At 48.1% G+C, this 21954-nt stretch overlaps 2 protein-coding genes across 13 annotated transcripts in view; both read right to left on the bottom strand.

The window, feature by feature from the left end:
- The window catches only part of LOC135897507 (intermembrane lipid transfer protein VPS13A-like), a 1023564-nt gene that overhangs the window by 677391 nt on the left and 324219 nt on the right, over positions 1-21954 (bottom strand). For all 12 annotated transcript variants that reach the window (XR_011514733.1, XR_011514732.1, XM_070539327.1 and 9 more), the window contains one exon: positions 71-218. Coding sequence is in view for 10 of the 12 variants with exons in the window: in XM_070539327.1 (XP_070395428.1) it covers positions 71-218 (148 nt within the window). In the remaining 2 variants the exon portion in view is untranslated. The remainder of the gene's footprint in view (positions 1-70; positions 219-21954) is intronic.
- On the bottom strand, positions 4804-9549 carry LOC135897524 (uncharacterized). Its single transcript, XM_070539177.1, has 3 exons — positions 9486-9549; positions 6695-7361; positions 4804-4813 (listed from the first exon to the last, which is right to left on the bottom strand). Exons 1-3 carry the CDS (start codon positions 9547-9549, stop codon positions 4804-4806), a joined length of 741 nt encoding a protein of 246 aa, XP_070395278.1.

The raw sequence follows: 21954 nt of genomic DNA, 5'->3' as shown, positions 1-21954 counted from the left end.
GAACCAACTAGCCCAGCAAAGCAACCATTCTAGATCTTACAGCTATTTAGTAAGCTACATGATGTTTTACCTTGACTAGGTCCACTGTGCCACGAATTTCATATTCTATAACATTTCTGTTGAACAGTGTCAGTGCTCTCTTGATATCAAGGCTCATCTTCATAGGCTCCAGGATTGACTCCTGTGGCTGGGTGCTTCCATCAAGCAAAATAATAGCTCTAAAGGGAAAAAAAAAGACGTCATAAATTCATAACAATCAATAAAAACTCAGACATTTCAAAAGAAATAACCCTCGGCCAGACCATGAACTATTACTGTGCACTAGAAACAGTGCCTAAAACATATTCATGAACTCTTAAGCAGGAAATTCAGGAAATACTTTGAGCGCTTCTACATACATAATTTACTTATACTAAAAAAATCCTTATTCGCTACAGAAAGTATGATATACTTAAGTGCAGGTTAGCCGCTAATTCTTTGCACGTAAGTGAGCATGTTCAGACGAAAAGATTGTGAACTTATTTTTATAAAGAAGCACATAAAAAGAAAGCAGCAAGGAGACTGATTTCTGATTTCTCTGAAAAGTACTTGAAAAGAATCTGAAGAGTACAATAATGTCTCACAGCAGTGATTGATTGATTGATTGATTGATTGATCAAGCGAGTGAGTGAGTGCATGTGTGTGAGCACACTTCGCCGCATCCCGTGGCTTTCAAGTGTGTCAAGGACAAGCAACACATGGAAGGAAGGAGAAGAGAAGCTGCACTATTTGCCGCTGTGTTCAAGAGACTACGCCGGGAAGACGACGGAAAAGAAAGCCATAAACACTATCTGCTTGTGGCAGGCACTCTTACACGCGAAGGCAAGGGGTCCAGTCTATTCATTCCGAGCTTCCACTCGACTTTCCCATTCAGGCACATAAGTGCGCCTTTTCCTCAAGTCACCATCTTGGGGCAACTCCTAACAATATGTGCCTCAAGTGCACATGATTTCAACTTGTGGAAATTGGAACGTGATTGATTCATGGCGCTTAACACATCGCAAAGCAACAGTGATACTATGAAAGACATGATAAAGGAGGGCTCCAGATATTAATTTTCACTGCCTGAGCTTCTATATTCTAAATATACAAGCATTATTGCATTTCTGTCCCACCGGGAAGAATACAGCCTGCAAGCAAAAGAATGTTGCAGAGAGGAAGGACTTCGCAAGCAGCTCGTATGATGTTGGGCACCTTCACTGAAATGAACAACTCATTAGCTAACATGAAGGAATCAGCCCTGTGGTACCCGCATGTCATTGGGAGGACACTGTCCTTCCTGCCTGAACCGCAGTTCTTCTGTCATTGCCACAACACAGTGGTACTTAAGCCTGTCTTGTGCGTTGCAAACCGACGAGTTCTTTTAGTGCTTCATTAATGTGGCTGCTATGTATCTACTTGATCCACTGCCTTCTTTCTTTAATAATTATACCATGAAAGAAAGTAAAATGTGGCTGACTACTGTATTTTTGCACGTATAACCCGCACTCAGAAATAAAAAAAAGATAATAGTAATAGTTAGTTAGTTTAATGGGGTTTAATGGCGCAAAAGCAGCTAAGGCTATGCTGCGCCAAACACGAGGTGTTCTAAAATACAGTTTATAAAGTGAAAGACTGTGTTAATAATCTATATTTTATGTAAAAATCCAGTGTCGTCTAAAAATTTACGGACGTCACATAATGGGACTAGTGGATCATCGCCTAAAATTAGAGCAGGGTGTAACGGTATGTGTTGTTCATATAATTTGTGCAAGAGTGCTCGTCTGTGTGTTTCAATCTGCGTACATGTGAGTAATATGTGTATAACTGTTAGTGGCTGTTGACATTTCTCGCATGTTGGGGTGTCTTCTTTCCTAAGTAAGTAATTGTGTGTGATGTGTGTGTGCCCGATGCGTAGTCGGCACAAAACTACTTCGATGAACCGCTCCTGATGATAGCATGACTTCCACTCCCCAACTATGGGTTTCGTGAGATGTAGCTTGTTGTGGGAACTACGGTCCCATTCGCGTTGCCATTTTACCGTTAAGGCTTTTCTAATTGCGCGGATGCTATCTTTGTATGGGAGTGTTGTGTTTGTAATGTCTTCGTGTGCTGCCATCAGTGCATATGTATCAGCTGCTTCGTTACCCGGTATCCCAACATGGCTTGGGACCCAGCAGAAACGAATTGACCTCCCGTATTCGTTAAAAGCCACCATGTTTAAAATGTCTCCAATCAGGCGTTCACACTCAGATTTCAGATGTAGTGCCTTCAGTGTGCTTAAAGAATCTGTGTATATGACTGCATTTGTGTGTTTATCAGCGATAATTTTTTTTCACAACAACCCATATGGCGAAAACTTCGGCCGTGAAAACAGAGGCGTGTTGTGGCAATCGAATACTTTTTTCCCAATTTTCTGTTATGACCCCCACACCCACGTGTTCTTTCGTTTTGGAGCCATCAGTGTAATATTGCACGTTATTTTGATATTTCTCCTGAAGTTCACGGAATTCTTGTGTAATGTGTTCGCGTGGGGTGTCTTTCTTCTTTAAATGTGTCAATGTCCAGTCACATAACGGTTCAAAATCGTACCATGGGGGCAAACGCTGTGACTTTCTGGCAACCTCGAGGACTTCGCAATGAATATCATAATCCCGGACATATTCCTCATATCGCAGGACAAGCGGTTTGATCATGTTCGGTTTATTTGTATAGTGTAGGCGTGAGTTGCATTGTGTGAGGATGTTGTAGCATATGTGCTGTGGTGATGACTGAATTCTTAGTACGTAGGAAAAAGTTAGTAATGCTCTGCGCTGCTGTAAGGAGGGTTCATTACACTCAACATATAAACTTTGAATAGGTGACGTTCTGTAGGCACCACTTGCCAGTCGCAATCCAAGGTTATGTACTGGATCAAGGCGTTGTATGTAGGACTGTCTGGCTGAGCCGTACACCACGGATCCGTAGTCTAAAAGGCTACGCACAAGAGACCGGTAAATACGTAAAAGACATGTTCGGTCGGAACCCCAGTGCTTATGGGATAAAACTTTCAGGATATTCAACGCTTTATTTGCCTTAATCAGGGTGTCTACCAAGTTGATGTTTCCAAATTCCCTGAGTTTTCCAGGTTTTCCCTGATTGGTTTTGCTAAATTCCCTGAGTGACATTGAACTTCTTTTTTATGTCGAGACGGGCTGACACCACGTCGCCCGATGCAGTCACTCTCTAATAAGCATGTTAAAAAAAAGTTGCAGCTTCGCCCGAAAGGCGAAGCATCGATCGCGATAGCAAACTAGTAGACAGCTATACGAAGTAAGGCTAGTAGTTTTATTGGCCATATAAGTTTGTAACATTTACTTACTAACTAAATTAACAAGCATGGTGTCACGCATGCAGAAGCAACTGTGAGCACATCTCACTTGATGACCACGGAAAATCGCTGTCACAACGGTGGAGTGAGGAAGCGCGGCAGCAGCAATGAGCGAATTGACTTTCGTGCTGCCTCTCGCTTCAACGCGAACTAAGCGTGGTAAAAAGCGCACGGTGGACCCTGTCCCCGTCGCAGATGGCTTTCAAGATACAGCGGCCCGGTCATGCGCACGCGGCCGCCCGAAGTAGAACGCCCCCTTCCCTTCACCACCACCACCGTTACCCACGAGACTGAGGGATCGCCATCCGTTCGTGCGCAGGCGCGAGTAACAGCGGGCGTGAGAGAGACAATCTGGGGGTTTTTGCTCCTTGAAAATACGACTCTGCCCAGGCACTACGGATGAGGTTTCTTAGTGCGTGTTGTATTCGTTTGTCCCTAGACATGCCGGCTTTGCGGAGTGCGGAGTCCGCGGGCTGCCTGCGCGGTGAAGCAGTGGGCATGGACGCCCCATACCAATGGTGATCGCTGTTTCTGAAGGGGCAAGGTTGTATAAGTCGCGGGTCGCTTCTTTCGTCGCGACGATAGATGGGATTTTTTGACAAGCACTTCTCCAGGAGCGCACATGTAACCGGCAAACGGAGGACTCAGGAGAGCTCCTTAGGTGATAATAAAGCAGACAGCGCAGGATCTCCAGGGCACCCAACGGGTAGCTGGGGGATCCAAGCTGGAAGCAAGGAGCCCCGTGGGTTGGTGCCGCGGAGGCCGAAGCGTACCAAGGGGTGTTCGCATAAAAAAGTGGCTGTCCGCGATAGCGGACATCCCATGTTATACACGTACCCCAGGTACGCGCAGGCCTCAGCGAGCCCCACCCCCCGGACCAGTCCGGGTTCTAGCTTTGGTGTCCTGGAAGTGCCGCCAATAATGCGAACGCTGTTACAATTAGTAAAGCAGACGATGAATAAACATAATTACGTCCAGCCGTCAACTTGTGACGCTAAGCCCGAGAACACCCGCGCCCCACGTACGACTTTTGCAACACCAGTCAGAACCTTGCCTCTGAAGGTACATCGGACAGACATTCTCGCACCTGCGGCGCTGGTGCTGAGTCAGTCATCGTCACCGGCGGCCTTTCAGCCACTTGCGCTCAACTGACTGAGCACAAGCGCCGCAGCCGCGAGACAGCATGTCCGAGACAGCGGTCGCCACATCGGGCGTCAGTGCCCGCTGCTACACCTATTTTACCGCGCCGGCAGCCAGCGTCCGTGCGTAAACAAACTCGACTCCACTCCGCAATGCCGGCACGCCTAGGGACAAACGCCTACACATATGCGCTAAGAAACCTCCTCCGTAGTGCCTAGGCAGAGTCACATATTCAAGGAGCAGAAGCACCCAGACCTTCTCTCTCGCGCCCGCTCTTACTGGCGCCTGAACACAAACGGAAGTCGATCCCTCAAATGAGCGTCTCGTCCGTTCCCCTGGTGCCTTGCCCGCGACAGTGCACTTCCTCGCCGCTTTCCTCCGTCGAGTGCGCAAGATTGAGCCGCTGTCGACGGCTCACCCGCGTAGGCTTTCACCCGCACATACAGCATGCGGGGCACGCCGACGATTTTATCGCCCTTGGACTTTATACGGAGACTCACGGCGATGGCGACGGTAAAAACGCACCTGGAGTGTCCATATAATTGCTACTGCAATTATAAAAACACTTAATCTAGTATGAATAGTAAGGTGTAATGTTTACTTCATTCAAAAAGAAAACAGAAGGGTTAGTAAAATGCACAGCAAGTAAAATATTCTCGATAAAAAAATGGTAAAGCCCTTTGCAAATTGAGTCGAATATTGTCAAATACGAATAAAAAGGACGCGCACACAGAAGCAAATATTTTTCAAAGTGAGCTATTTTTATTAAGTGATAGCAACTGTCTTGGTTGGAGGCCTGAACTTTCTCACCAGTGATTCTCTCTCACCAGCTACAAAGTCAACGTCAACCGTCCTGATATACGCTCAGCTCGCGCACAACGCCCCAGTGTTGCGTTTCACTGTTTTAGAGAGTTTATTTCAGTTTGAATGAGGGACACCTGCATCTCGGCGTCGGCCAACACTTTCTGTTTTTTTAGCTCGAGCTGCTTCAAAGATGCGGCGACACGCTTCCTTTCTCGCTGGTTCTTGAGTGCGTCGGCCCTTTCTGTTTTCGTCCTTTCTAGCTCCTCCTTCCACCGTGCGTTCGCCCCACGGACCATTTGACGCATTCACTTAGTCACTTCTACGCTGGCAACTCCTCCAGCCGATGACACGGAGTCAAAGACGATTCGTTGGGCGACCAGAGATTGTTCCTTCTGATTTTCGACAAGACAGCCCTTTTCAACAGAAAATCCCCGCTCCACAGACGCATTTCCGTGCGAAAGAGATAGAATCATCTTGGCAAAAGTGAGTAGTTCCTTGTGTGAACCACAGATGCCTGCCCAAAGGGTATCCAGCCGATCCATGCTCCTGTTAAAATTTTTCAACGCTGCTTGCGCCGAGGCTAAGGAGCACACATGCTTGTAGGACCGCATTGCCCGATCAGCTTCTGCTCCGGTCATCCATTGGTGTTCCGTCACAACTTCGAGTGCATCAGTGAAACGCCTTTCCCCAAGCTCCGGAATCAGGGCGCACGCGAGATTCAGAGAGGACGATCCCCTCGTCAGCTTAAATTTCAACGGCGACCTTTCCGCGATTTTTTTGGCGCAGTTCTTTATGAAAGCGGTGCAGTCCCTTCTGAACTCAAAAATAGTACCATCTGAAAGTTTTGGGGCCTTTCTGAGAGCATTCTTCGAAGCAAAGCCAAGGTCGATCTTGGGCGTCGCAAGAACGTTCGCATGCTGGTCCATGTCAACCTTTATCAACTTCAACGGACTGTCCGCTGCCATCATCACTTCTTTCTTCACTATTCTACTCATTAGTGATCGCAGAAGATTTTCCAATGCTGTACCAAGAAATGGAAGCATAGGCGAATCCGTCTGGAACTGAGCCAGGAACGGCTGCAATTCTTCCGCGATACAAAGCATAAAAGTTAGCTTTGCAGACAACAGAGGATCTTGGATGGATGTTTCGACGACGCCGTAACTGGCGCTGGTCGGTCGCTTGTTCTCGTTTCGACACGACTCAACGTACACCTTTAGGTAAGGCAGGACCTCAAGAGCCCTCGAAATTACTCGAACATTTTCAAGCCGTTGCACAGAGCAAAACTTCAAAGGGTAAATGTTGCTCCCGGTAATGCGTCCGTATTCAGCACGTCGGGCAGGTACGCATTTAAATAAATTGTACATAGCCCGGAGAAATTCCACAAGTTGCCATCCTGTTGCCGCGTGTCCGGTTTTGAACACGCCGTTCACCACATGAAGGCCACAGCTTCCAACGTCGAGAATTTGGTGGCCGTCATTGGATTCACACAGTTCCTGCTTGATCTCACGGAGAAACTTCACGTTGACGTTTGGCCCGTCCATTGATATCTGAAGAATTTTCGAACGTGAGAGTCCATCAGTGGCACTTTTAAATGCGGACACCAATTCTTCAGCTCGCGTGCGCCCAAGAAAGCATGACGTCAGGTAGCGTGTTTTCACGCTTCCCTCTGCATCCGACCAAAAGCGAACCAACACGTCCATTTGCTCCTTCTGTGCAACTTCGTTTAACGATTCGTCAAACGCTAAGACGAGGTAGGAGGCTTGGTTCAATTCCGACACGAGGCTCTCTCTAAAGAAAGGTGCGAGGCCATAGACAATAGTATATCCCACCTTATCTTTGCCAAGCTGCACTTTCTTGGCAGTAGCTGATGATGGGAACATCAACGGGAACAGAGAAGCCGATGCCGCGGCAGCACGGAATGATGTGTGCGTCATGACAGCATTGAGACACCACATCACCTCAGCATTTATCACTTCTGTGTCACGTTGAAAAATATCCTTTGCCGCACGCTCGGGTTGGATGTCCGTAGCTGTGGTTGAAGAAGATGAAGGCGGCGCAGAACCTGATGCCACTGGCCCAGCTTTGGTCACAACAGCGCCCGACGGTTCACTTGCTGGCGGCGTAAGAAACGAAGCTACAGAAGGTGTTCTGGCTCCGTTTGCAGCAAGTCGGTGTTTCTTACTTACAGCGTGACTTGTCAGCGCTCTTCTTCCCATGTTGCTCAGCGAAAGCTGCTTTCTGCATAGCGTACAGTACGCCGCGTTCGCGTTATTTTCAACTGGCCTAACCCAGGTGGCAAACTCACAATGTTTCGGATTCGTCCAGTCCTGGACGAAAGTACACTTGGACGCGCTCATACTTGACACCGAACAAAGCTTGCCTGCTGCACCACTGCTGTAACTAAACCAAGTCGGGTCACAACGGGGTCACTAAAACTTAAAAAATGCGATACGATTCCATACTTTGTATCTCTGCTAGCGTCGGCAGCTCGCGGCAGCGTTATGGCAGGGCGCGAAGCTATAGTCGCCCTCTGCTTTGCCGCCTGCGTCCCGCGCGTGCCACCCCTCAAGGTAGAAATGGACGCTTCCATCAAAGCATTGCGCAGGAAAAGTTCGTTTAAGACTCGTACTGGAAAGCGGAAGCGTAGCGACAACTTTCTGTGGCTCTGCAGGGAAAGCTACGGAGGCAAAGCGCGCGCAAGTGAGCCCTTCTGAAGAGTCCCACGTTTTCATCCATGTTAGTTTAAGCTGGGGAAGAGAAAACACACATCTTATTAGAAACAGTTAAATAAAACAAAACACACCACTGAACGTAAAAGGTTACTTATTTTGCGGCTTTTCCCTTCCCTGTCTGGACAAAAGGGAACCGCCGCTCGTGGAAGCAGCGTCAATTCAGCGTCTTCTCCGAGCAACCGAAAGCACTGTCAAGCGCTGACGGACTAGTTGGCGCGGTAACACATGGGCAGAAGCTCCGCCCCCGTAGAAAGTTGTCCGCGAGTTTATAGTCTCGCTCGCAACGCTTCCTGCCGCCTCGCTGGAGCTTTCTCGGCTGGGAAACAACAAGTGGGGGGGGGGGGGGGGGGGGGGACGCCGGCGACCGTCGAAAAACTTGATTGCGAGCCTTACGAAGCCCGTTCTCTGCAGTACGTGGTGCCGGGAAGTGTCCGCATAATTTCGACTCGCTTAGAAATTTGAAGCGCTGCGCTTTTTGCCGCTTTCCTGGCACGTTCTCTAGAAAGCACAGTGCGGGAGCCCGGCGATGGCTGTGGAGAAAACGCGCTTCGTACGAATCGTATAAAGTGCGTCCTGTCTGTTACTCGAGCCAGCATTACTGCGACTTTTCCCTGAGAAAGGCACAAATTCCCTGAGTTTTCCCTGAGTTTTTCCAGACTATACAAATTCCCTGAGAATTCCCGGTTTTCCCAGTTGGTAGACACCCTGTTAATCTTTAGTGCTTTAATGTGGGCAAGGAAGTTCAGTTTTTTGTCAAAGATTACTCCCAAGAATTTATATTCTTGTTTTACCGGTAGCGCGACATTATTCAATTTTACCTCCAGGTCTAAGTACAACCCTCGTTTTTGCGAAAAAAGCACTGTAACGGTTTTCTGAGTAGAGAAGCGGAAGCCATTTTTCTCAGCCCACTCCATTAGTTTATTTATTGTTATCTGGAGCTGCCTTTCACATGTTCGTAAGTTTGAGGCGCGGCACGCTATTTGCAGATCATCGACGTAAATGGAGTGCATAACAGAGGTGGGAATGTTGTTAACAGAGTTCATTTTTACTATAAAGAGTGTTGTGCTAAGTACGCAACCTTGTGGTACGCCGTTTTCTTGGACAAATGTGCGTGAGAGCACAGTGCCTAGATGGATTTGGAATGTTCTGTTGGACATAAAATCAGCCAGACAGTTTAGCATTTTACCACGGATTCCTAATGAGGCGAGGTCACGTAAGATTCCAAATCTCCACGTGGTGTCGTACGCTTTTTCTAGGTCGAAAAACACTGCCAAGCAGTGCTGTTTGTGTAAAAATGCTTCACGTATTTTGTGTTCAAGTCGGACGAGGTGGTCTGTCGTGGAACACCCTTTTTTATAGCCGCACTGGTGAAAATCAATGGAGCTCCGTGTATCAAGCGTGAAAGTTAGTCTAGCATTTACGAGACTTTCGTATGATTTCGCCAAACAGCTTGTCAGGGCAATGCGTCGAAAGCTGCTTGGGCATGTGGGGGATTTACCAGTTTTTAAAAAAGGCACAACTATTGCGTTTTTCCAACTCTTTGGCATGCTTCCAGATTCAAATATTGTGTTAAAAAATTCAAGGAGAGCCTCTACGGATGCTTGGGACAGGTGTGCAAGCATGGAATAATGGATCCGGTCAGGCCCTACTGCAGTTGTTTTGCCAGCACAGAGGACCCTGTTAAGTTCTTGTACCGTGAATGGAGCGTTGTATTCATCGCTTGACATACAGGCAGTTGGTAGCTTCTCCTTTTCTGCTGAGAGTTTGTATGTTAAAAACCTGTTTGTATAATTAGCCGAGCTAGAGACGTTATAGAAATGTTCCCCAAGTATATTCGCTTGTTCTTGTAGTGTTGTCTGAGTGCCTGAAGGTGTGAGTATGGGTATCGTGTATGGTGTGTAGTCCCCCTTAAACTTCCTGACCTGTTCCCACATCCTTTTGGATGTGATGGTGCTATTAATTGTTGATTTTTCTGCCTGTCTCCGAATGTATCGAGCTTTCGCTTTGGCTTGTTTAAAATTTAAAAAGTTGTTATGTGTTGGGTACCTGCGTAAAATTCCCCAGGCCTTATTTTGCAGCTTTTTTGCTATGGTACACTCGTGTGTCCACCAAGGATTTAGCTTTTGCGAACAATGCCAGAAGATTGTGGAATGGCCTTTTCAGCTGCAGAAATAATACAGTTTGTAAATTTTTCACTAATTTCGTCAATGCTTAAGTTTGTTAAAGTGAGCTCCTCCAGCCTGGCACTTTCTGTAAAAACAGCCCAGTCTGCCATTTGTAACTTCCATTGGCATGGTTTGTTGGATATAATGGGTAGCGTTGAGGTGAGGTTGATTATGGCAGGTAGATATCACTGCCATATGCCATAAGTCTCGAGTACATCCCATTTAAAATCTGTAAAAATGTCCGGAGAGCAAAAGGCTAAATCGAGGCAGCTAAAATTGCGTGAACTTGGTGGAAAATGAGTTGGCACACCTGAATTTAAAAGACAGGTGTTGTTTGTCAAAATGAAATCTTCGATAAGTTGTCCTCTTGGGTCATTCTTATCGCTGCCCCAAAGAGTGCAATGAGCATTAAAATCTCCAACTAAAACAAAAGGCTCCGCCAGCTGGCTAATTAAATTTTCCATGTCTTGAGCTGTGAAATGGGTATGGGGAGAGATGTACAACGAACATATGGTGACAGTCTTAAAAGTTAAAACAGTGACGGCTACTGCCTCAAACGCAGTTTGTAGTGAAACGTTCCGTGTGGGGATGCCACCTTGGACGATAATAGCGACACCTCCTGATAGACGGCTGGAGTGCTCGCGGTCCTTTCTTATGTCAGTAAAACCTTTAAGAAAATGTGTATGTTTGGGTCCCAGGTTCGTTTTTTGAAGGCAGAATGCTACTGGTGATAATTTATTTATGATGTTTTTGATGTCACCTAGATTGTGAATTAGGCCTCTGCAGTTCCAATGAATGATAAAAGCCATCTTATTGGAATTGGGAAAAAAAAAATACTTTTGTGTGTGAGCTTATAAATTGTAGGTGACATCTATTTAAAACCTGGTTACTATTATGAAGGGCGGTAACCGCTCAGGTTACCTTTCCCTTTCTCACAGAAGTTAAAATATGTTTATCCTTCTGTGTGCGCTCCAAGGAGCGCGGGTCTTTTGGCGTCAATGATGCCGGGATTTTTGGATCGACGTCCATTGCCTTTTCCGAGGCACTGGACGATCGAGAGCCAGGCGCCGAGACGCGCGTCTCGGGCCGTGGGGTACGCTTCAACTTCGGGCCCTGCGGCACTGTTGTCTGCGGGCCCGTATGCGTTGCTGGTGGAGCAGCACTGGCTGCAGCCACCAAGGGGGCGGTTGGGGTTTCTACAGGAGTACCGGATGTGGACCCTGTAGATTCCCGAGACCGGTGTGGCGCTGCCCCCTGCCACGTCACACTGGCATAGCTTACTTGAGGTAAGTGCGCTAACCTTTTCCTCGCTTCATGAAATGAAATCTTTTCCTTTACAGTTATTGCAATTATTTCTTTTTCTCTTTTCCAGCAAGGGCAGCTCCGCGAGTAAGCTGGATGATCGCCCTTGCAATTAACACATTGTGCGGGAGCATTGCAGTTGTCAGATGGATGGTCGTTGGCGCTACACTTTGCACATGTCTCCTTTCCTCTGCATGATTGTGATGCATGTCCGAACCTTTGGCACTTGAAGCACCGCCTCGGGTTCGGTATGTATGGTCGGACGTTGATTTTCAGGTAGCCTGCGTCGAGTGAACTTGGCACAGTACTGGAGCCAAATGTAAGTATTACGTGTTTTGTGGGGATCTGTTGGTCGTTTCGTCGAAGTGTTATCCTTTGTACCTTGATTACATGTTGCTCCTGGAATCCCTCAAGGAGCTCTTCGTCACTGAGGTTCATGAAATCTTCTTCTGATATTACTCCTCTGCTGGTGTTGAGCGAGCGATGTGGGGAAATTGTGACATTAGTGTCACCGATGCTTTTGAGTTCACTGATTTTTTTCGACTTGTTCTTTCTTTGTCAGTTCGAGGAGGAGGTCTCCACTTGCCATCTTTGATGCTTTGTAGCCTGATCCGATCGCGTTTGATAGGCATTTGGATACTATGAAAGGTGATAGTTTTCTAATAGTTGTGTTGCCTTCACTGTGAAGGACATGGAACTTTGGGAAGGTGTCATAGTTTGGTTTTAATAGGAATTGAAATGTTGCTTCGGTGCACCCTCGTTTTGGAGGGCGATCTTGGAGGGGGGGAAAAGCATTTGCCATGTAAACACTGGAAAATTCGGCAGCGATGGTGGCCACCCACCACCGAGCCCAACAAGGGGACGCTACAAGGTTGGAAGAGAACCTGCAGACGCCAGCCATGCATCGCCGCTATAACCTAATATATATATACCCAAAAAATTAAATTATGGGGTTTTACGTGCCAAAACCACTTTCTGATTATGAGGCACGCCGTAGTGGAGGACTCCGGAAATTTCAACCACCTGGGGTTCTTTAACGTGCACCTAAATCTAAGTACACGGGTGTTTTCGCATTTCACCCCCATCGAAATGCGGCCGCCGTAATATATATATACCCAAGGCAGGATATATTACACATGGTTAACCCTTGCCGCCAGGAAATACGGAAGTAATAAGAAGTGAAGAGAAGACAGGAAAGATGTAAAAGTAGGAGATAAAGACAAAGATTCGAGAGGAAGAGATAGGAAGAGGCGACTGCCGATTTCCCCCCGGTTGGGTCAATCCGGGGGTGCCGTCTACGTGAAGCCGAGGCCAAAGGGGTGTGTTGCCGCCGCCGAGGGGCCGTAAAGGTCCAAACACCCGGCATTGGCTCAACCCCCAGGATCCCCTTTTCCCCGGACACGGCTAAGCCGCGCACGGCTACACGCGGGAGGGTCCAACCCTCGTGTGCTCGGGTACGTGGTGTCGCAACACACCAAACGCCTGCTGACGCAGACGCCCCTGCGGGGGATAATAGTAAATTTGGGGTGCAGGCTATATGCGAATTTTACTTGGAGATGTTGCTTCACGGCAGTGCAGCACACGCTGCCATGTAGCCACACCTCGAGGCAAAGTTCTCCACTATTTAGTTTCATTCTCTCCTAGGGAATCCCGCCCTCACACAACCGCTGCATGCTGAAGCTCCTTTCTCCCTTCCTTCCTGCTCATTCATTCTCCTCCTTTTTATGGGTTGGCATTTTGTGTATAGCGAATAGCGCTTGCGGCGCTGGCAAACACATACATCACCCGTTCCTGTGGCACTCCCTCGGTCCACACAAAGCACTTCGCAATGCGGCGAAGAGCAAAATTGCCGTTGCCCATGCTTCGGCTGCTCCGGCTGCACTGTCATCCTCTGTTGTGTGAGTGCTAGCTGCACCTGCGAAATGATCTGATTCACGTCAGATGTCACATGACTGATTCATCGACGATCATGCCTGTCGTGTGAATTCAGCTTTATCAGCGTCGCCGAAGAAGGGGGTTACAGAGCTGCTGGCTGAGGCTATGATGTGGGCGAGTCGTGCATCTGTGAATTGATTGATTTTGCAAGGATTTGAGCGTTGTTGCATGTGTCAAGAGGCGTTAAGCCTCAGGTAGTAGAGCACCGCAGGGAAAGGTCACACAGCTTAGGTAACACAGGCACAAGGCTTCCTACCACTCGTTGTCGTCACCTTTCTCGAAGCACTGCCTGCTGCTCATTCTTCTCCAGTACAATTGCCTCTCCGGAGAAGAGGAACCGTCTCGGCGACCTACGGGCAAGATAGCACAGGTGGATCAAAGTATGACTTGAGGTGCTGAACATGCACGATTTCACGCCCTCTGCGGCGCTTATCGGAAGGCGGCTCAAGCGGTTCTACCAAATAGTTCACATGAGACATTTGACTGATGACACGGTAGGGACCCTGGTACTTGGAAACAAGCTTGAGTGAAAGTCCAGGGCTGGTAGCGGGAACTAGTGAGTCAGGGGCATAAGGTGGAGGAGAGGAGGAAATATCCCGACGGTGCTTCTGTCAATGTTGATCTTCCGAAGTAAATGTGCGGACGAGATCTCGGCACTCTTCCGCGTGTGCAGCAAATTCGGACGGGGTAGTAGCCTCCGTTGTGTCAGGGCGATATGGAAGGATGGTATCCATTGTACAGGAAGGTTCGCGTCCGCAAAGAAGAAAGAACGGAGAAAATCCCACAGTGGTCTGTGTGGCAGTATTATAAGTGTACATCATGAAGGGTAGACTGCAGTCCCAATTGGTTTGGTCAGATGTGACGTGCATGGCTAACATGTTGCCAAGAGTGTGTTTAAAGTGCTCAGTCATCCCATTAGTTTGCGGGTGGTATGCAGTAGTGGTACGGTGAACGTGGCATTCCTTGAGTAGGGCTTTTATAACATCAGAGAGAAAGACGCGGCCTCTGTCGCTCAGCAGCACTCTCGGGGTTCCATGGCGAAGTATGATCTCACACAGAAGGAACCAGGCAACATCCCGTGCAGATGCGTTGGGCAGAGGCGAAGTTTCCGCATAGCGCGTGAGATGGTCTATCGCCACTATCACCCAGCGGTTGCCAACTGAAGTACTTGGAAGGGACCCATAAAGATAAACTCTGACCCGGTCAAAGGCCCGTCACGGACAAGGCAATGGTTGCAGTGGTGCAGCCGAGGCATAAGGGGTATTCTTGAGGCGTTGGCAAGCGAGGCAGGAGCAGACCAGGGTGTCTACCAAGTTGACATTTGCAAATTCCCTGAGTTTTCCAGGTTTTCCCTGAGTGCCATTGCAAATTTCCCTGAGTGATGCAGAACTATGTTTTATATCAACACGGGCTGAAACCATATCGCCTGATGCTGTCACTCTCTAGTAAGCACATGAAAAAAACAGCAACTTAATCCAATTTGAATACTAAGGAGCAGTGTTGATGTTATTCAAAAAGAGAATAGAAGGCAGGGGTTAGTAAAATGCACAGCAAATAAAGTGTCTTCGAAAACAATTGCAAATAGGGTCGGACATTATCAAATACGAATAAAAAGGAGATGCATACAACGGCAAATATTTTCTAATATGAGCTATTTCTATCAACTGATCGCAACCTCAGTGGGATGAGGCCTGAACTCTGTCACAATTGAGATTCTCTCTCAACAGCTCGTAAGTCAACCTCAACAGTCCTGACATACTCTCAGCCCACGCACGATGCCCGAGTGTTGTGTTGCACTGCTTCAAAGAGTGTATTTTGGTTTGGATGAGGGACACCTGCATATCGGCATCAGCCAAAACTTTATTTTTTGAGCACAAGCTCTTTCAAAACGGCGGCAACAAGCTTCCTTTCTCGTTTATTCCTCAATGTGTAGGTCACTTCTGTTTTTGTCCGCCTTCCGCCACTCGTTCGCCCCAAGGACCATTTGCAGCATCTTGATCAGTTGCACAGTCCACGACCGATTTTTCGAGCTCCCTAGGGGCCGCAAAAACGTCCGAAAAATCGGCCAGTTGGAAAAAAAAATAAATGCGTGTCATTTACTGCCCTTAGGGGCTCAAACCGCCACAGGCACGTTCGAAAACACTCTGAAGGCCTGTCGGTACACGTATTAGGCATACCTGTGCTCATACTGTGACAGGAAATGTCGGGTGCCCGCGTGCATAATTAAGATATACATACTGTATTCCGTGGCAATAGCCCCTTCCCACCCTTGTTATGCTTCACTGCAATACTTTTCCGTAAGCTTTAGCGAGTAACATTTCTGTACAGAGGCGAAGCTGACTTTCACGAACCGGCATTATGCAACGCACCGTGTTTTCCAGGTTTCTAAGCCAATCGCGAGGACCACAAAGGTGGAGTCCGTGCCATTGCTGACAGCAGCAAATTCTTTCAATAAAAAGTTCGGCACCCACTGGCAAGAAGCTTCATAGCGAACGTCGAAGCAGCTAGGCCTAGCGTTGCCGCAGTGGTGGCAACGGGTGCCAGCGGATCTGCGTGCGAGAGTGCCGGTTCGAGGCGGCGAAGTAATCAAGACGGCAGCGGTGGTGCCTTTGATTAATGCCGTTTCGGACCTGCGGTCGCGGCAAAACGTCCGGAAAATCGGACGGCAAAGAGTTCTAGCGTCGGAAATTTCACACGTTCTGATACGTTGACACTATGGGGTACGAGGTGGCGCCGCGAAGCCGTCCAAATTATCGGGAATCCGGAAAGTCGCTCGTTGACTGTACACTGGCAACTCCTCCTGCCAACGACAGGGCGTCAAAGACGATTCATTACGATTCCTGTCTGCTACTCGAGCCAGCATTACCACGACTTTCGACCCTTTCAATAAAATTGCCGCTAATTTTCCCTGATAGAGGCCCAAATTCCCCGAGTTTTCCCTGACTTTTTCCAGACTACGCGAAATCCCTGAGAATTCCCGTTTTCCCGGTTTTCCCGGTTTGGGAAGACATTTGGCGGACGAATCGGTACATCCCGCACCAGTAATAACGGAGTCGCAGGTGCACGTATGTTTTTAGTACTCCTGCAAGTGCGCATTGCGGGTCATCGTGAAACACTGCACACATGTCGGAACGTAGGTGCCGAGGGACAATGAGTAACCATTTGTGGCCATCTGAGAGGTAGCTGCGGCGGTATAGGAGCCCGTCACGAACAGGGAAGTGGTATGCTTGGCGACACAATGCACAGCCAGTAGAAGGCGCTGATGGGTCTGACAGAAAAGCCAGCATAGCAACAATCCACTGATCTTCCTGCTGCTCCGAAAGCATGTCCGTGGCGGTGAGGGTGGCCTTGCATATTCATACTTTCGGATAATTGGGCTGGCCTGACACTGGTGAGCGAGACAAGGCATCTGCGTCCGAATGTTTACGGCTAGAGCGATACAGCACTCACATATTGTACTCATGGAGGCGAAGCTCCCATCGAGCGGGGCGACCAGAAGGATCTTTCAAGGACAAGAGCCAGCAGAGTGCATGGTGGTCCGTGACGACATTGAACGGGCGACCATAGAGATAAGGATGAAACTTAGATATGGCCCAAATGATAGCCAGGCATTCTTTTTCTGTAATGGAATAGCTTGCTTCCGCTTTCGTGAGTGCACGGCTAGTGAAGGCAACAACGTATTCATCGAGGGCAGTACTTTATTGTGCAAGAACAGCGCCAATGCCAATGCCACTGGCATCCGTGTGTATTTCTGTCGGTGCGTTTGGGTCAAAATGCCGGAGTATGGGGGGTGAGGTTAGAAGACGACACAGCGTCATGAATGCGGCATCGCAAACTGGCGGCCAGGCCAAGAGGTCGTGGTTACCTGCGAGAAGCTGCGTCAAAGGCGCTATTATGGTGACGAAGTTACAGATGAAACGACGATAGTAGGAGCATAATCCGATGAAGCTTCGGCGTTCTTTCGTGGTCTTTGGTCGTGTGAATTCAGCGATGGCTTGGACTTTGGTTGTATCTGGGAACACACCATCTTTCAACACAACGTGGACAAGGATGACTAGCTGCTGAGCGGTGAAACAACACTTTTTAGGTTGAGCTAGAGTCCAGCATCGGCGAGGCAGGTGAACATGCGTTTGAGTTGGAGCAGGTAAGAAGAAAAGCCCGGGGAAAAGATGACAATGTCATATAGATAACAAAGGCATGTCTGCCATTTGAGGCTCTGGAGGATGTTATCCATCATTCTTTCAAACGTTGCAGGTGCATTACACAGGCCAAAGGGCATCACGGTAAATTCATATAAGCTGTTGGGTGTAACAGATGCCGTTTTAGGACAGTCTGCGTCAGCCACTGGAAACTACCAATAACCGGATCGTAAGTCTAAGGATGAAAATAATTCAGTCCCTTGAAGGCAGTTCAGTGCATCGTGAAGTGGATAGACATCTTCCCGGGTTATCTTGTTGAGTCGTCGATAGTCCACACAAAAACGAATTGTCCCATCTTTCTTTTTGACCAGCACTACCAGAGAAGCCGAGGGACTGTGTGATGGCTGTTTCACGCCACGTCGGAGCATGTCTCCTACGTGCTCATTGATGACACGGTGCTCTGTCGCCGACACACGGAATGGACGTTGGCGTAGAGGCGCGGGGCTGCCGATGTCATTGTGATGAATGAGTGTGGAGGTACGTCCTAAACATTGTTTTTGGAGGTCAAAAGAAGTTTGAAATCGGTTAAGGAGGTCGACAATCTGCGTGCGCTGACTCGGAGTGAGGTTGGGATCAATAGACGCAGCAAACGTTCGGTCACATGCAGGCACAGGCACAGAGACAGGGAGAGCCATGACGTCAACGTGAAGAGGAGTAGAGTCATCAGGCACATCGTAGACAGAACTCGTGTCAAATTCGTCAGCAAAACCGAGGCACTCGCCACAATGTAAGCTTGATGGACACGAAAATGGATTCGAAACCTAAAGTGCGCTGGAGCCCTGGCGAGAGGGAAGGAGGGCAAAGGGAAGCAATAAGAGTTGACGGCGTGCAGCAAGTTAAGATGGCGTGAAAAGAACTGTGGAATCGTAGACAGGAGCACAGGAAACGGGTACAAGGGTGGAAGATAAAGGAGGGGTATCAGTGTCAGTGGTGATAAACACTTGAGCAGAAGGTGGAGGCAAATCATCAGAAAGACTGCCGCAAAATGGAGTCAGTGAAAGTTCTGCATGGCCACAATAAATTATAGCGTGATGAGATGAGAGGAAGTCCCATCCTAGAATGATGGCATGAGAGCCACCATTTCCACCATGCCTCAGGATGCCACACAGCGCGATCCTCCCCTGGCATCATCTGTCGTCTGCTCCGGTGCTCTACCCCAACGAGATCCTCCAGTCTTCAGCGGCAGCGACGACCAGGACGTGGAGGATTGGCTCTCGTCATACAATCTCGTGAGCACGCATAACAAATGGGATGACACAGCTAAACTGACTAACGTCACCTTCTACCTTTCTAGAGTCACTAATCTCTGGTTCTGGAATCATGAATCCAACCCTTCCACCTGGACACCATTTACCCATTGTTTTGAAGAAGTCTTTGGTCACCCTGCTGTGTGCAAGCTTCACGCAGAACAATGCTTGCACGGTCGCGCTCAGAAAAAGGGTGAAAATTTCACCAGCTACATTGAAGACGTAGTTGACCTTTGCCAGCGCGTTAATCCCGCTATGCCCGACTCTGAAGAGATCAAGAATGTCATGAAGGGCATAAAGGATGACACCTTCCAAATGCTTTTGGCAAAAAATCCTCAAACGACTGACGAAGTCATTACCCTGTGCCAGAGCTACAATGAGCTCCGCAAACAATGCCTTACTACGCGCTGAGGTGCCACGCCAGTGGCACAGTTTCGGCTTTAACTGACAGTTCCAGTGGTGCTCCTGCCCACTCTTTGTTCCTCGACCAAATCAAGCAATATGTTCGTGAAGAAGTCGCACGCCAACTGTCACTGCTGCCTGCTACCCAGTCATCTGAGTCCTCTTAATCCCTGGAACTCCGACGGGTCGTACATGAACAAGTCAGCGACGCACTACCTCTCGGTAATGAGCCACCTTCAGTGCTGGTTCCGCTCACGTACGCTGCTGTCATTACCAAGCCAAGACCTCCACCTGAAGTCATGCACTAAACGGCCGCAAGTGGCATCTGCACGCCTCCGCAGCCCCTACGGCCAGCTCGGAACTGTGCACCCCTACATAGGCCCCCTGTTGACAATCCGTGGTGTACCCAAGACAACCGGCCGATGTGCTTCGCGTGTGGATTTGCTCGCAACGTGGCACGGTTCTGCTGCCGGCGAGGATGGCATCCTCCTGATATTGCGACACTTCAAGGGAATGCTCCTGACTCCCAGTCCCGCTATTCGCCAGCAGTTCCACATTTCACTCCTTCATCTCCTGTTCCCCAATGCTTCAACACTCGTCGGTTTCCATCTCCCCATCCAGGTTCCCTGTCCCCCATCATCCGCTGAACTCCAGCTGTGGAGGGAAACTGAAAGGCACAGTTCCGGAGGCAAGAGCTGCGATCTCGTCGAACTGCTCAAGCCCTCGTTTATTCCCTACGAACGTCATTGAAGTTTTTGCTGAAGGTATCACCATTCACGAGCCTGTCGACATGGGCGTCGCAGTGTCCGTGATTGCCGACCAGCTTCGCCGTACGCTCCGGAAAGTCGCGACGCCATTTTCTGCCATTTCGCTACGTAGAGCAAGTGCTGAGCCAATTGAGCTCTAAGGAATAGCTACCATCCATGTCACCATACACGACGCAGCAAAAGGACACACAGCTTAGGCAACACAGACACAAGGCTTCCAACCCCTCGTCGTCATCTTTCTCGAAGCAGTGCCTGCTGCTTGTTCTTCTCCAGTACACATGCAATTATTTCCGCGGGTTATATGCGCAGAGATTCTTTTTTTCTTTCCTGTCTGTTGCAATTGAGATGCAGGTTATACACGGCCCTGTTTCAATACCAGTTGTGGCATCTTTCTACTTTTTTTTTGTAATGTTACATTCTAATTAATCATCCTACGAATATTGTGATGATCATTTCTCATAGAACAAAGGGCTCAGTATTGCTGACCAGCTGTACAGGTCTTGCGCAGAAGCACAGTACTAAAAGCTGTAAAATTATTAGCTTGATAACAGCTGTGCACTGATAATCACACAGACATGTCTGTTCTAGCATTTTCTTACAATGAGGTGGACCTCATGAGAGTTTTCGTTTTTTAGGCTTCTGACCAAAAATCTGCAATAAGGATGTATCTATAACATGACTCTTCTTGAAAGCAACTTGGTATTCAGCATTCAGGAACTGCACCTGGCCCAAGATACTCAACCACATCGGGTGTATGGCATTGGGGCACGCAAGACAAGCTCTTGCTACAGGACATTGATTTGGACAGTGGATGCAACTATGGTTCAAGGAGGAAGTTCAGTAAAGCTCTGTTGTACATGAATCCTGCTGAACTCAGGGGCTGGAGTCAGCATGCAGTCACTATGGATGTTTACCATTTCTCCTCACACAGCTTACCTCATAGCTAAGCAGCCTACACTGATACTCGACACTAGACAACACTGTTAACTTATGTGACAAATTGACTGCTGATATCCGCTGAAGAAATACACACATTTGTGTAGCACAGTCCTCCAACAAAGCAATGTGCGACTCCACCACACAAACTCTAAACATGTAGGTGTTGCTGAGCTGTGCTCTCTTTCAGCACTGTCGTTCCACTCTATTGCGCGAAAACCAGACTGGGATAGGGTTCATCGCATAATTACAGTAAGGCTTCTTGAAGAAATGACGGAACAAAACCAACCCATGATTGATGGTGTATGATTTTATTGATTCACGAGGTTTAACATCCTTAAGCAACAACCATCCAACAGCCGTTCACAGCAAAAAAAAGAAAAAGGGAACAGACTGTCTTTTTTGAAAACGACAGTTCGCATTCTCGCAACGCAGGAAGCAGGCTGAGGTGCTTATTTCAGTCAGTATTAAGATGCCCCTGTATAAGTGGTCATCGCTACAAAACCCAGGGAGATGAGAGACAGAGGAATTTATTTTAGGAGGCTTTGTGAATTGCTTGTAAAGGTGACAATAAGCTTGCCTTTTCATCCAGTTTATACATTAAAATGGGGTGTTATGGCTGCTAACAGAAAAATAAAATTTAGAATTAAAAAAATAAATGTCAGCCCAAGCACTTCGTACAGAAGGTTAACCAGTGAAGCTGAAACGTGCGGCCCCGGTCTTTATCGCTGGGTAAATTCCAACGGTTCATTAAGGTCTTTCTCAAGTATTGGTTATGTCTTTGTGATTCTTAATTAATTATGACGAACGCTGCAGCAGTGGCAGGAGCACATTCGTGCAGTAGTGCCGAGGGTGCCAACAGAGCCAGCCATGGAAGAAGACGACGACGCTGGAGCCAATGCTGATGATGATAGTTATTTTTCTACACTCGGACATG

The sequence above is a fragment of the Dermacentor albipictus genome, chromosome 5 (assembly GCF_038994185.2).
Source record: "Dermacentor albipictus isolate Rhodes 1998 colony chromosome 5, USDA_Dalb.pri_finalv2, whole genome shotgun sequence".
NCBI lineage: Eukaryota > Metazoa > Arthropoda > Arachnida > Ixodida > Ixodidae > Dermacentor > Dermacentor albipictus.
Note: the sequence above shows the minus strand (reverse complement) of the source record. Positions and strands in the feature narration are given on the sequence as shown.